Below are 15,563 nucleotides of genomic sequence, written 5' to 3' on the forward strand. Positions count from 1 at the left end.
TAACACCAACAACTCACATGTAAAATATGAGCATACACAGCGGCCTCGTTCAGCTGAAAAAAATTCTTGAAATTTAGGCCTCTCTGAGCCTATGTATGACAAACTTTGTAGCTGGGCATTATAACATCTTGCGCCATCATCATCCCATTGACCTGCATTTTGCATTTTGCACCAAATGGTTCGGAACTTACGGTGCCACAAAAACCAAGAAAAATGTTGGATTAAGGAATTTCTTGAAACACCATGTTTTATGTCTAAATTTGACTACAACATGTAACTATGCTTCATTTATCAGCTATGGCACTTAGTGTATGGCGATGTATTTGCATTGACAATTATACATGGGTGATTGCTCACATACAATGAGAGAGAAACTGTTCTAGCATCAAATGTGTTGACAGTGGACATCCCTATTAAGAGACAAATTTACCTATGTTATAATAGGGTCCCGAGACATTCTAGCAAGTTTACGCATGACTTCAAATCCTTAAGCTATTTCATTGTATCAAGTCAGCGTCTATCAGTCACTTCAACATTAGTGGTACCCTTTAGAGCAAATTGAAAATACCCTGGGTGGGCGCTTATTGGGGTATGGGCGCTTATTGGAACGAATACTGTAATTTTAATATCTTGGCATGTAAGATATTTATTTATTTATTTCAACTTTCTTTATACAGGGTAGCTCCTTCAGTGTAAAAGCACTGCTATTCTTGGAGGCCCTGTAAATCGAGATGTGATGACGGTAGAACGTTTTAAATGACCCTCATAGCTTGGTTTAGTCAATAAAATACAAACTTTTTCATACTAAACTCCATTTTCATATAAATACTGCACATATAGTAATATGATATAATGGTAAAGAAATGTCTGCATTTTGGTCACTTTTTCATTGAAAAACAAATTATGGGGGCAGGGGGCCTAGAGTTGGGTGTTTATTATCAACAATACAGGATATGAGTATGTACAATGTATATGAACATCAGAATTCAGGATGTGTATTGTAAGTTACAGTACGAGGATGTTATCTGTGGTGCTATATAATACATGAAGAATTTTGAGTGACTTCGACTTGCCTTGTTTCGATACGGAAGTCTATTGAACTGACATGGATTAGCCCTCCCCCTATGTATTTTACAATGTATGCATTGACAGTATAATTAGAGATGTTTTCTTCTTTTTTGCTGTTTGCAGGTTTTCACACCAAGCAGCATAGTAGGAGTACGGCATTATGCAGAGTTACCAGACATGACCTTTGCACAGATACAAGAAAGAGTCCTGCTAGTTTTAAAACTATTTGACAAGGTTGATCCTGAAAAGGTTTGTATACCGATACAGTGTTAATGGGTTTGAAGTGACTGCATAGTGCATACAGGATATTTTGGGTGTAATTAATTTTTTCTGCCCTTAACAGTTTGTATTGTCTAAAATTATTCTAGGTTTCAAATGGTTAATGTGTAAGCTGTTTGAAACCCAGGGCCTTTTTTCACCTAATCCCACAAAGATATCAAACCCTGGGTGCCTCCACTGGGATGGGTGAGAGCAAGTAACATAGCGTACCCCTACTCAACAATCTGTGTGGTTAGGGTTAAAGGATATGGGTCAAAAATATTTTTGTGAGCTACGACGCTGAAATAAACAGTAAAAAGCGGAAACTGAAACATCTCTGTCTGTACATGTACATTTAGTATATTGCTGGGAAGTTTACCACTTGCATAGATTTATTTTTGACATGGGGGTGGGGTGGGGTGAAAAGTATAGTGAATCCAGCACCTTTTGGCAACAGAATAAGTTTATGGAAGAAATGTGTGCGAAGTGCACAAGGTCATGTTTTTTATACTGGGTACCTAAAAAGGGTGGCTCTGTTGCATTCTTACTCATCAAGACATGTTTACATGCATGTCATTTATTTATTTGATGTTTATTATGAGCTTGTTTAGTACTATTTTGTTCCTTAGACATTGGCCTTTCAATTTCTGAAAAATTCATGATTTTCATTTGTACTAATTACTGTAACTCGTTAAGTCTAATTAGTCAGGGGTGGCTCATGTGGCGGAGGATCACAATGCTGTACAATGGTGATTCTTCCGCCACATGATCTTCAATAAACATTATTGATGGATTGCTATTTTCTACTTGTTTCTGTACTTGATCTCGGCTAAATGATATCATGTTTAGCATTCATTGTCTCAGTATTTGTTAATTAGACAATTAAAATTTACTAATTACTTGTTGCTACACTAATAAAGTTCATTGACTTCTATGCATTTGAATAGGGATTTAATGCAGGGAACATTCAAAAGGGTGCTACGGGCAAACAAAACATTTTATTTATAACATTCGGCGAAACGCCAGGCTAAACCCAATATTGACAAGCAATAAATTGAAGGGATGCCTAAACATGAATAACATCAAAAACAAACATAGAGAATAAATAAAAACACAAAAAGGTACCAAAACATGCCAAACAGACAAAAGAAGCAAAAGGAAATAGCTGGGAAAATACACAAAGATACTGGCTAAAAGAGGTGGGATTGGACAGCCAATTTGAAGGCCTGAAGGATGTGGACTTGACGATGGCTTCCGGGAGGTAATTCCAAAGCGAGGGAGCATATGGATAAAATGATCTCTTAGAAAGAGTCAGGCGGCAAAAAGGGGGATCAACAGCACAGGAATTTAAGTGACACAGGGTAGGACGACGATGGGGTCTGAAGGGGTTTGGAGACGAGCACAGACTGTGGAAGATTTTATATAGATGACAAAGGGTGGCTACGTCACGGCGCTTAGAGAGGGTTGGTAAATCAGTCTCCTGGAGAAGCTCATCATGCGATAACTTCCATTGCTGAAGTATAACACGGCAGGCAAACCTCTGCGTGGACTCAACCCGATTTGTCAGTGTTTTGTTGAGAGGATGCCAGGTTGTACAGCCGTATTCGAGGATGGGACGAACTAAAGCAATGAATAAAGTCGGCGAGTATTGATAGGAGCGAGTGGAAGGACCTGTGGATGAAGCCCAAGATTTTGCGAGCCTTTTTACAAATGAGGTCAACATGGATGTTCCAGGAGAGATTATCAGTGAGGTGGATGTCAAGAAATTTAGCAGATGATACCCGCTCAATTATCTGATTGTTGAGAGTGAGGGTCACATCTGGGAATGGATCTTTCTTGGTAGAGATGATCATAAGCTTGGTTTTGGATGCATTTGCAGTGAGATGATTAAGAGTGAACCAGTTATGAATAGAATTAATATCAGACTGGAAGTCAACCAAGTCAGACGTATCGTTGATGGGCTTGAAGAGAGTGGTATCATCTGCATAGAGGACCAGGGAGCTATTTAAGGAAAACGTGGTAAGACACAGATCGTTGACATAAATGAGAAAAAGAAGAGGCCCCAGGACAGAACCCTGGGGAACACCAGAAAGGACAGGGACAGGATGGGAATCAACGCCACGGATGGCAACCAGCTGCGTTCTACAGGAAAGGTAAGACCTAAACCATGACAGCAACAGTCCGGCAACACCGGCGGCTCTAAGTTTGAGAAGCAGAGGGCGATGTGGCACACGGTCAAAAGCCTTGGACAGATCGAAAAGTGCCGTGGCGATGCTTCTGCGTCCTTCCAGGTGGCCATACCATTCATGGAGGGCAGTAGTGAGAGCATCCGTGGTAGAGGACTTAGGCAGAAACCCAAACTGTCTGTCAGTTAAGATATTGTTGGAGCTGAGATGATAGAGGACATGGCCATGGATGACCTTTTCAAGAAGTTTACTGCAGATGGGTTGAAGGGAGATGGGTCTATAATTGGAAGCAGCGTGAGGGTCGCCAGACTTAAAGACTGGAATGACTCTAGAAAGCTTCCAGGCATCTGGTATGCGGCCGGTAGTGATACTTAAACATGATAAAAGGCTCAAATTTCTTAAGCAGACCTTGGTTGTGATCCTCTTTACTTTAGTAAACTAAAAACTAGTAAAACATAGAAGGTTTGCGACAAATCTGAAAGAGCGCCCTCACACTCAATGTTGGTCCAAAAAGTCAATTTTTACAAAAACGCTTTGTCAAAATCTCTTTTAACTTTCAAAACTGGAAGGCCTAGAATGTACTCTTTAATTTGGTACCAAATTTGATGTTCTGAGATTTGAAATAAATAAGATTTAATTAATTAAGTAAGCGAAGATGCGGGTGGTGCAAAATTGGGATACGGCACCATGTAAAGTCTATGGAGAAGCGAGCACTCATCAGTTCATCATGGTTTTCTACATTACAACAATGAATGAAATCTTTAAATCTCTACTTTTATACTAAAGATCTATTTTTTTTGTAATTAATTAATGAATTTTAATTAATTAATTAATTAATTTTAATTAATTAATTAATTTTAATTAATTAATTAATATAATTGATTAATTAATTTTAAATTAACACGGATCTTGGGACACCGAAATCTGAAGACAACCATCTCAGTTTGTTTTTTTAACTGCCATAAATCAATTGTAATTGATTTTAACAGGCCTGTAGCTGTATTAAATAGCCATAAAATTAAATAATTTAATAAATTAATTATTAATTAATTATTTAATTAATTAGGCCTAATTAATAATAAATAATAAATAAATTAATTAATTAATTAATGCTACAGACCAAAATTTAATATTTGCTCAGCCTCGTTCATAATATTGGAATTTAAAAAATGGACATTTAAAATAAATATGCACACATTTATATTTTATAATTGCTCACAGCAGAGACTGTCTTTTGGAATTTGCAGGAGAGTGTTTAATAGCTCTTCTGGAGCCTTCAAGGAGAGAATGATCAACTAAAACAAGGAGAGCTAAAAATGACTCTCCTATATCAGATTTAAGGAGAGCAGAGTGATTGCTCTCGCTCTCCTCAGAAGGCAGCCCTGTCACTGCATGTGAGCTATTAAAGAGTGTCAAGAGTAATAAAAATTCAGGTGAATTTGGATAAAACAACACAGAGCCCTAAACATGCAACCTCTCTGGATAGTATAAAAGCAATAGAGCCTGAAAGTATTGCTAGAAAGAATCTGAAGTGAGTTAAACTTGTGGTTTTACACATGATACCTGTAGTTTTTACATGTTTGAAGTCAACACAAGAGATTAGTTCTTTTAATTTTTTAAACTGAACAAAATTTACGTCTTTTATGTCGGCATGTTTCGGTGTACTGTGTCATCACACCACAGAAAGTACCCTATTTAGGTGTAACCTTATCAAAGTAAACATTTTTAGGATGGTTGTTGCTTGCACTTTACAAATATATTAATGTTTTTAAGAATGCACTATGATTTTAGTATAAAGAGGCTCTTTTAGCAATTCAAGTATTATTTTTGTATTTTCCTCAAATTTTGATGGAAAAGTTTGTAACGTGTCATTCCGTGTATCAAAAAAGTACAAGTAGGGGTAACCCTATCAAAGTATACATTTTTGGGTGGGCTATTGCCTCTACTTTGCACCAATAAGGTTGTTTTTTAGATAGGTGCTAGGGTTTGGATGTTACATGTTTTTGAGGAGGTGCTACTTTTTGACAACTTTTTCATGCATATTTGGATTTTTACCTGATTTAGACTTACCCCTACTGAAAATTGGATGCCATTTTTGGAAAGATTGGACTTTTTCCATTCAGAAAATGTTTACTTTTGCTATGAAAGGATCTATAATTTGGAAGTTATGAATGTTTGAATACAAAATGATGCGCCATCCTAGAAATTTACTAACGAAACGCAAAGGACTACCACTTCAAGACACACGGCCATACATGTATGTTTAAAATGGTGCATTTGCTACACAGATGTCTCATGACATTTAAATGTACCGGTACTGTACTTTTGTCTAGTATTATTTTACATTCATTATAATACAGAACTGCTTTCATAAACGTGTGCTAGTATTACAATTATAGCAGTCAATTATTGTAAACTGTAAATTATACTATCTTGTGATTTATGTATTTGTGTTGTGTACTTACATGTATATTGTTTACATTGAATATACCCAATGTGAGGTGAATATCAATAAAAGATTCTGATTCAAAGAATTTATTTTCTTTTTCTTTTTTACAGCTAAATCCAGAAAATCTGACCATACATTTTAAGAACGATCTAATGTTGGATAGTTTGGACCAGGTGGAGATTATTATGAAAATGGAAGATGAATTTGGTAAGTTTGTTTTTAAACTTGAGTATGAAAAGCAAGTACCATAATCAAACATGCACATTTTTTTGATTTCCTGTTTTAACTAAGAGGTTTCCTGGTGGTTTTCCCATTGATAATGCAAAAAACCATGAACTTTTTATGCCAAGCTATCAAATTTTTTGTGCCAAGCTATTTATGCCAATTCGCCGTAGAATTACTCTTAAGAGTGCTTGATTTCAGGATGAACCCCATGACCTTGTGGTCCGCTAACGCAGTACCATACCATAAACAATGTCAGTATTCAGAGGCTGAGGCATTTTAAGTACTACTTGTAAGGTCAAGAGTGGTCAATCTTTCAGGAATTGAGGGTCATTTTCCAAAAGGATGTTGATGAACACATGCTTTTAAAAAGTCAACAGAATTACAGAAAGCTTTCAAGGTTTCATATAGAAAGCACAGCTGCCAACTGGATTGTCAGTATGCTTCTGTGCGATTTTTGCCCGAAATATGATGAACACATGCTTTTAAAAAAGTCAACAGAATTACAGAAAGCTTTCAAGGTTTCATATAGAAAGCACAGCTGCCAACTGGATTGTCAGTATGCTTCTGTGCGATTTTTGCCCGATATATGCTCCAGGAGCAGATGCTCCAGGAGCAGCTGCTCCAGCATGAAGCTGAATAATCTGGAGTGATATTCTAAGTCCAACATGCTCCAGGAGCATGTTTTGAATGCACACTGCTCCTGGAGTATTGTGCATTAAAATATTACTCCAGATTATTCATGCTCCAGGAGCATACTCCCAGAGCAGCTGAAAATCCAAAAGATGAAGAGCCAAAATCTCACCGAAGCTGTCAGTATTGTGCAATGATTTTCCTAAAATAAAGACATTTCCAATGCTAACACTGTTAGTACATGATTGTCAGTTCTGTTTCGAGGGGTGGTATATCTTTGAATTGTATGCATATTATATGGAGATGTACATGTATTAAATGACACTAACTTCTGTTTTGCAGGTTTTGAAATCCCCGATAACCATGCAGAGAAACTTATGACCCCAAAGGATCTGATAGAATACATAGCAGATGTTACAGAGGCCACTCAATAACTTAAATCCTGTGCTGTGTGATATACTTGTATGTTTTGAGGTAAGGCTGGTACACTCATATTTTAATCCTATCCCATACCAATGCTCACCTTTGTTCCATAACCATTAAGGTATAGGACATTTTTTGTTTTTACAATAGCCCCGGAATGAAATGTATTTTAAATTATGTTTGTACTCACTCAGGTAGCATTGTGTGTGAATTTTACATCCAAACTAAGTGCTATTCTTTTTTTATTGTCATTTTCCAAATTGGCCCAAAATGAGGGTTTTTCAATATTGCCTTCCATTTCTAATCGTCACCCCCATATGTAAAATAAAAAGGCCCATAAAAATTGAATAGCCTCTAGTTCAGATGTAAAATTCACACAAAATGCTTTTTGAGTGATTACAAAGATAATAAAATACTTTTCATTTGGGGGCTATGTGGAATTTTTTTATTGTATTGCTTGTACAATGACATAGTAGGTCCTTTCACAATAAAATGTCCATCTGAAACAAAGGTGTGCTGAACCCAAGACCTATTCAAACTAAGGAGACCCCTCTCCTAATTAGCACCCCCATAGGAAATATTTGAAATGACAACTGACTAAATAAATGTCTAAATAAATTCATTATTCACCTTCTGACTTACTTGGATTATGTCTGAATCAGACTTCCCTTCCGATAAACCAGTTTTGAATGTTTCTGCATGTATATTTTTCCAATTTTCATTTTCATTTCAACATCTCTACCTATACCGTTGTACAAGAGCCAACCATTGGTAATCCATACAGTAGTGTATGTTCGCGAACGCAAGTTATCGGAAGTGTGCTTATGCATTATGCATGAGCGCGTAAATTTTGTCATGCCTGGATATGTTTATTGCTGATATCAACAGAGAAATTGTCAATATTCTTGTAACGAATGTTCAATTTATATGGTGTAACATGATTGAATCCCTAATTTATCTTTTTAATAAGTGCCTGGGGTGCTAATAATTAGGTTGAATACGGAATTTAATTTAAATCATACCACTATTGAAGTCCGATGTATGTACTGTTTCCACCATGTCCATCTGAAACAAAGGTGTGCTGAACCCAAGACCTATTCAAACTAAGGAGACCCTCTCCTAATTAGCACCCCCATAGGAAATATTTGAAATGACAACTGACTAAATAAATGTCTAAATAAATTCATTATTCACCTTCTGACTTACTTGGATTATGTCTGAATCAGACTTCCTTCCGATAAACCAGTTTTGAATGTTTCTGCATGTATATTTTTCCAATTTTCATTTTCATTTCAACATCTCTACCTATACCGTTGTACAAGAGCCAACCATTGGTAATCCATACAGTAGTGTATGTTCGCGAACGCAAGTTATCGGAAGTGTGCTTATGCATTATGCATGAGCGCGTAAATTTTGTCATGCCTGGATATGTTTATTGCTGATATCAACAGAGAAATTGTCAATATTCTTGTAACGAATGTTCAATTTATATGGTGTAACATGATTGAATCCCTAATTTATCTTTTTAATAAGTGCCTGGGGTGCTAATAATTAGGTTGAATACGGAATTTAATTTAAATCATACCACTATTGAAGTCCGATGTATGTACTGTTTCCACCATGGTTGAATGACAGTGACCCTCACTCCCTAACTATAGTTCATGCTGCTTTCATCACATTTTGATTTACGCAATCCAAACTAGAATTCTGTGGTCGAAGACTTACAATTTGTTTAAAAAAGATATATTAGAAAATTAGAGTGCATAACCTGAAGTTAGCCTCAGTAAAAGTTTTTGAGCTTTATTGTCACAGCATACAGAAAACACCTTAAAATGCATGTTTTTGTTCTTATTTCCAAAACTTGGCCAAATATTTGCCAGATATTACAATTTGACTTCTATGTTTGTTCTAACTAAATGATTAAAATTAAGCTATGTTCCATTTCAAAAACGAAAGCGAAGATTTAATGTGATGATAAATATTGATATAAACATTTTTACTAACAAATACATTTTTCCCCTTTTTATTTGCAGATTGACTGTAATTTAGGTTTGTTTGCAAGCAACTATGAAAATGGATACTTGATGTACATATGCTAGCAGAAGTGGATAGGAATACTGATACATCAGTGTAAGTCGCAAGGATTTTGAAGACCTTGTGCATTTGCCCCCAACTTGACATTTACTTCATGTACGCAGTTATGCAAAATATGCACAGCCCTAGTGGACTCATTTCAATTTTTTTCAGTTTTAATAGTAAATATATTGAATACATTTTTGTGCAGCTTAAGAAATAAGGTCATTTGTTTAAATAACAGTTATTCTGTCACAATAATGAGCCGAGCTGAGTCAAGTACATACATCACAATGGACTACTTCATCTTGTGGAAATTAATAAAACGTTCACTAAGCCCAAGATCTCTGATGTATAAAGTGGTGACCACGTAATTCTGTTGTGATGGATGCAGAGGTCAAATGATACATGTTGACTGCAATGTGCACCTTCACGGTTTCTCTACCAGATTTGTACCTTCCTTCCCGAAAGGTAATATTGCATAACCAAGTAGATGGATTAACCTCTGAACTGTATCTATTGTTATGCAATATGCCTGTTACCTTGGGGGAAGGAATTTAGGTACAAATCGACATCTGGTAGAGAAACCCTAAAGGTGCGTATTGCTGCTTGAGCTCCATAAGTTTAACTGCCAAGGTTAAACAAAGTCAGTTAACCTTTTTGTGCTCCAAGCAACCTTAGCAGGTAATTTTGTGTGCTTCAAGCAGTTGATGTAGTACTTTAATTATTCATAACCTCAATATTTTCATATGTCAGTTTGCTCGAGCCCCAAACATGCTATTCATAACCTCCTTACATCATGGCTCGCTGTCATGGATTTCTGGCAACCAGCCAAGACTTTTTTCTTTGAAAATATGTTCAAACACATTAGCGAAAAAAAGTTCTACAGAAATGCAGATGGTTTCATATGAAGCAATAGTGTCAATCATTATAGAGTATATCACTGAATAACTGTATCAGGTTTGAAAATATACATAAATATTAAGATTGTTGAAAACTAAAACAAGATGGTGTGTTTGGTTTCAAGAATCTTCATATTTTAGTATCATAACTCATAAGGTATTATTTTGACGTTGCTGTTAACATTTGGTATCACAATTATGGACTGTATGGTTCTTGTCTCTATCGGCCAAAGACAATAGACTCAAAGAGAGCCAACTTAGAATATTGGTTTATCACACATGGAGACCAGTATCAAATAAAGCTCAATATCAAATAATAATTTGTCTCTTGAGCGTGCCGTTAAGTAAGACTTGTGTGCATAGTATCAGCACAACACACTTTTCGCACAACGTTAACAAGCATACACTTCAAATTAAAGTTTGTCGGGTGCATGGCAAAACAGTCCGTTCTCTTTGGTCTAATGTCTTTGACAGTCTTAAAAATGATCAATATACCTGCTAATATATTCATGCCAGTTTCCATGTTACTGTAACGATTTTGCTAAACCACCGACTGAGCAAGATCAATCATTGCTGTTAAACTTCAGATTGCAAGCACATTGTACTTCCTCATGATATAAATGATTTTGCAATGTCTTTGGAAATGTTAAGGCATGTCCTGGTTTACATTTAGCTTTTCTACTAAAAATTAAAGGTGTACAATGTGTAATAAATTTACCATGTGATTGTAGAATTTGTGGTCAGTTTCCACATTACAAAATGCAATGATAGGCATAAAATGCCTCAAAAGTGCTACAGTTAGTTTGTTAGGTCCATTATTAATAGTCGAAAATCAAACTAATTTTGGTCATACATGTACATTTGACCTGTGTCAATATGATTGAGTACCCGTCAGTTTACAGTGATTATTGTGCAGACAAGCACAAGACCATTGCTTCCAGATGGGAGTGATTCTGAAGGGCTTGAAAAAGTTTTGAAGCAGAAAATGATATGGTCGAAAAATGTGCTTGATTAGTTACTGAATATAGTTACTGAATTGCTTCACATTAATATTATTCAGGTTAATCACAGGTCACTTTGGTAAATAATAGGCATATATCGTGAGTGGTCAAACACATCACATGTTTTGAAAATATTGCATATGTGAGGGATTTGGAGCATAGCAGGGCTCAAATCGGGCATAGGACAGTTGTCCCCCAACTTAAAAGCATAAGCAAAGGAAATATTTGGTATTTGGTAAAAGGCCAAAGGTACTCTACATAAATGTGTGGAAGAAGCCCGGGGGAAGAAGTTCCTTTAAAAATAGCCTTGTAATGTATTTGACTATGAGCCCTGATTAGGAGTGCAGTGCATCATGGACCCAGCTTAGTTACCACATATTATAAATAATATTGAGCTACTGAATCTACACACGTCACACCAGGGTCAAATAAGTTCACCAATTTTAGGACCACTAGATGATATTTTATTTGAAACAGATCTATGTATTGCAAACTACTGAGTGTATTTTATTGCATGGATGATAAAATAGAACTTTTGAAAATAATAAATGATGTTACTTTTCCCAAACGAAAATATATACTTGTGTTTTGTAATATGTTTTGTTTTTTTTAGTTTTTGCATGTGAGACTTAAATTGCAACTAATAGAGGTTGCAATTTTTTTCGCAGAAAGCCCAACTTCTACGCGAACACCAATTAAATTTATAATGAACCCAGACTAACAATAGTTCTTATTATAATTGTGCTTGATCTTTCATTACATCACTTGTTCCCTAAGCTGCAGACAAAATTCACTCATTACCAATATCCGCCATCACCCACATCGTCAGGGGATGGAAGAAAATGGGAGGTCAAAATTTCGATCTTGAAGCCATTTTTCAAACGTCACCACGGTCAACGTCAAGTCATATATTGGGGTGGGTTTGTGTATGTGATGTTTGTTTGGGTATATACATCCTATTTGTGGTTATAAGATGCCCTCAATGTATCCCCGGGGTGGGGAAAGTCATTAATGTAACCGTACAAAAGATGACCAACCGGCACCCTCCTCGTTTCTCTGAGGGTAGGGGTATTAATCGTGATCATTAAATGGTACAGAACATTATATAGAGTATTCTATACTGCGCCAATAAAGAATCCTTACACTTGGAAAAATAATCACAATTTTATAACTGGACAATATTGGGTTAAATTTGTTTTTTTAATAGATGCACTATCTAATCCTGCACATGAAATCACATTGAATCCAATGTGACCTCAAGAAGTAAAGTTACAAGCAATTGAATAGACGAAGGTCCTGTTTTAAAAGTGACAAACTGGCCTATACAAGGCGCAAAATGATTCCAACAAGCGAAACAAAGAGACAACACAGTTTCTTCAATGAAGCGTTATTTAAAGAAGTTTTTATTTCAGTTTTTACTTTTCTGTACTTTTCATAACTTTCGTTTTATATGTCAGTTCTTTTGTTTCAGTTTTCACCACTCAAACCAGATGTCTAATCTGTGGAGTTTGAATAGGCCAGTTTGTCACTTTCAAAACTGGACCTTCGTCCAATCAAATGCTTGTAACTTTGCTTCTTGAAGTCACGTTGGATTCAATGTGGTGTCATAATGTGCAGGATTAGCTAGTGCATCTATTAAAAAACAAATTTACCCCAAATATTGTTCAGTTTGGGAATTGTGATTATTTTTCCAAGTGTAAGGATATTTTATTGGCGCAGTATATACGAGGGGGTATCAAAAAGGTGAAAGAAGTGAAAGAGTTGTATCAATTAAATTTTGTCAGTGCAATCACCTGTCCTTATGTACACTATGGTGCAAAAATGGTCTCATAAGTATGTTTAAGTTTAAGTATAAGTATGCATTACGTTGCACTATTACGGGAGCTCAATTATGACCCCTACTCTCAGATATGTGAGGAGGGGTCCAGGAGATCATCTTTTGTGCGGTTACATTAATGACTTTCCCCACCCCGGGGATACATTGAGGGCATCCTATACCAACTAATGTGACATATAGACCGAAACACACATCATGTACATCTCAACCCATCTCAATATGTGACTTGACCTTGACCTAGGTGACGTTTGAAAAATGGCTTCGAAAATAGGAATTTTAGCCCTGCTTTTCCCCCTCCCCACAAGATGTGGGTGATAGCGGATATTTGTAATGAGTGAATTTTGTCTACATCTTAGAGAACAAGTAATGTAATAAAAGATGAAGCACAATTATGGATTATAATAATTAATATTACCATCATGTCCTATGTTTTCAAAAATGATTATATATTCATCTGATCCTGTAATTCTTTTGAGGAGTGTAGTTGGGTCAGAATTAACACATCCCATTTCACCGTTTTGTAATACAAATCTAGAACCATATTTGTCAAAAATCTTAAAATATTGCACCAATTAGTAATGCTGTGTCAGTTCTGGTCTTGTATAGATGACCGTAGTATTGCCGGAAGCCCTAACCCGTTCCGGCAAATACGGTCACCTCTCTAGTCTCTACTGATCATATAGGCATATTCTCAAGATCGTCGGTTCGACCAGGTGGTGGCCGCATTGCATTCTCTAAATTCAGTAAATTTTCATCGTCAACCGTGTAATTGAATGGGATTATTTTGTAATTTTAAAACGCTTGAAATATCACAAACAAATAGGCCTATGTTGATAAATAATATAAATACAAGCTAAAACCATTGGGATTCGATAATGAACCCCACAAAACTAACCGACTATATTGGAAAATGCCATACGGCCGTGCGGTTTCACAAGTTGCCGGCTCGATCATGTCATCCGCCGCCTGGGTTCGACAACCTATGCATTTCACAGATATGAGATAGGATGCCTAAAGCTCCCAAGCTCCAACTATATTTTATTTTACAAATGTCCCTGATGAGAAAATCCCGACGCTTAAATAATGTTCATTACATTAATATGACGCGTTAAATTACAAAGAAGGGCATACAGAAAACTGGTCAAATTTCTTTGCAAGTCTTTAAATTTATACATGTAATACAAACTACGGTGTGGTCCGAAAACAACATTACCCACTTTCAAATGTTATTTTTTCAAAGTTGAACAGTCAAATTGTTGTTGCATATTCTGAATAGGATTTGGTAAAACAAATACTGAATAAAAAGATTTAAATTAAAAATGTGGCGACAGTTCTTAAGTCGAACGGTCAAAATTAAGTTTGTTCGAGCATAAACATAAATAATATCATTTGTCATCATAGGTGCAATTTTGTCGAATCATTGAATTCGCACAAACTCATCTTGCTAAAATCACGTTGACTGCGTGTGGAATAGGCACGAAGGTGAATATAGGAAAATCAATTTTGATTATCGCAAACTAAATTTAGGAGAATCGTTGTGATCTGAATAAATATATTTAAATGCATGCTTGAACCATATTTTTTCTCGTCCTCAAAATTACAAAGAATGGCTATTATCGTAGCAGGCTGACGATATAAAGTTTCTACTCCATTTTATTTTCATACTTTGAGATATTAAATGCCCGATTAAATTAAATTGGTTAACATTGTTTTTGGACCACAATGAATGTTTATGAAGTTCGCTTGGTTAACTGGAATTTAGATCCCAGAATATTGAAATGAGCAAAATGAGTTTCCATTTCTAAATGTTTTATTTCATTAACAATGTCGGAATAAAATCTGCTTATTGCCACTTATTTCTTTGTTAAAGACACATTTTACAACTTCAATATTTTTTTCATGTTTTTCAAGATTTATAATAAATAAGAAAAGTATAAAACACATTAATTTGATAACAAACAAACTATAGATCCATCCCCTCGTGTTAAAGTTCTTCTTTGCGCATATAGTTACTAAGGATAGGCAAGACAAGTTCTTTCAGTTCTAGATGACGTTCCTCATATACTTCTCTCAGCTCATCGGGATGTTCTAATATCCATTCAATTTCCTTTGTCGCAGCTTTGTTAACCTTCTTACGATCTGATTTTGAAATTCTTCCACCGTTATTTTCTCCTCTTCGACTTGTGTTTTTATCGAATACGCAAACTTCTCTAGTTCATTCTTGGCGAGCACGCGATGCTTCACCTTCTGGTCGTCCTCAGCAAATTTTTCCGCGTCATTTATCATGCGCTCAATCTCTTCCACAGTAAGACTACTTTGCTCGCTTGTTATGGTGATTCCAGCGGTATTTCCTGAGGCTTTGTCAACAGCTGCAACCTTTACGATACCATTGGCATCAATTTCAAAAGAGACATCCAGTTGTGGTGCTCCTGCTGGGGCTGGTGGGACTCCACGTAACGTAAAGTTGCCTAAATTGTGGTTTTCAGTCGTCATTGGACGCTCGCCTATAAG

General features: G+C 36.0%; 2 protein-coding genes across 2 annotated transcripts in view; one reads left to right on the forward strand and one right to left on the reverse strand.

Annotated features, from left to right (window-relative positions):
- LOC140164366 (acyl carrier protein, mitochondrial-like) overlaps window positions 1–11,791 on the forward strand; it is a 26,655-nt gene extending 14,864 nt beyond the window's left edge. The window contains exons 2-5 of the mRNA XM_072187643.1: window positions 1,192–1,317; window positions 6,072–6,168; window positions 7,159–7,290; window positions 9,273–11,791. Of these exons, the coding sequence (XP_072043744.1) occupies window positions 1,192–1,317; window positions 6,072–6,168; window positions 7,159–7,250 (315 nt within the window). The 3' untranslated portion in view covers window positions 7,251–7,290; window positions 9,273–11,791. The remainder of the gene's footprint in view (window positions 1–1,191; window positions 1,318–6,071; window positions 6,169–7,158; window positions 7,291–9,272) is intronic.
- Window positions 11,517–15,563, reverse strand: part of LOC140164365 (endoplasmic reticulum chaperone BiP-like) — a 17,228-nt gene continuing 13,181 nt past the window's right edge. The window contains 2 exon segments of the mRNA XM_072187642.1: window positions 11,517–15,213; window positions 15,216–15,556. Coding sequence (XP_072043743.1) covers window positions 15,037–15,213; window positions 15,216–15,556 — 518 coding nt within the window. The 3' untranslated portion in view covers window positions 11,517–15,036.

The sequence above is a fragment of the Amphiura filiformis genome, chromosome 11, assembly GCF_039555335.1.
Source record: "Amphiura filiformis chromosome 11, Afil_fr2py, whole genome shotgun sequence".
Classification (NCBI taxonomy): Eukaryota; Metazoa; Echinodermata; class Ophiuroidea; order Amphilepidida; family Amphiuridae; genus Amphiura; species Amphiura filiformis.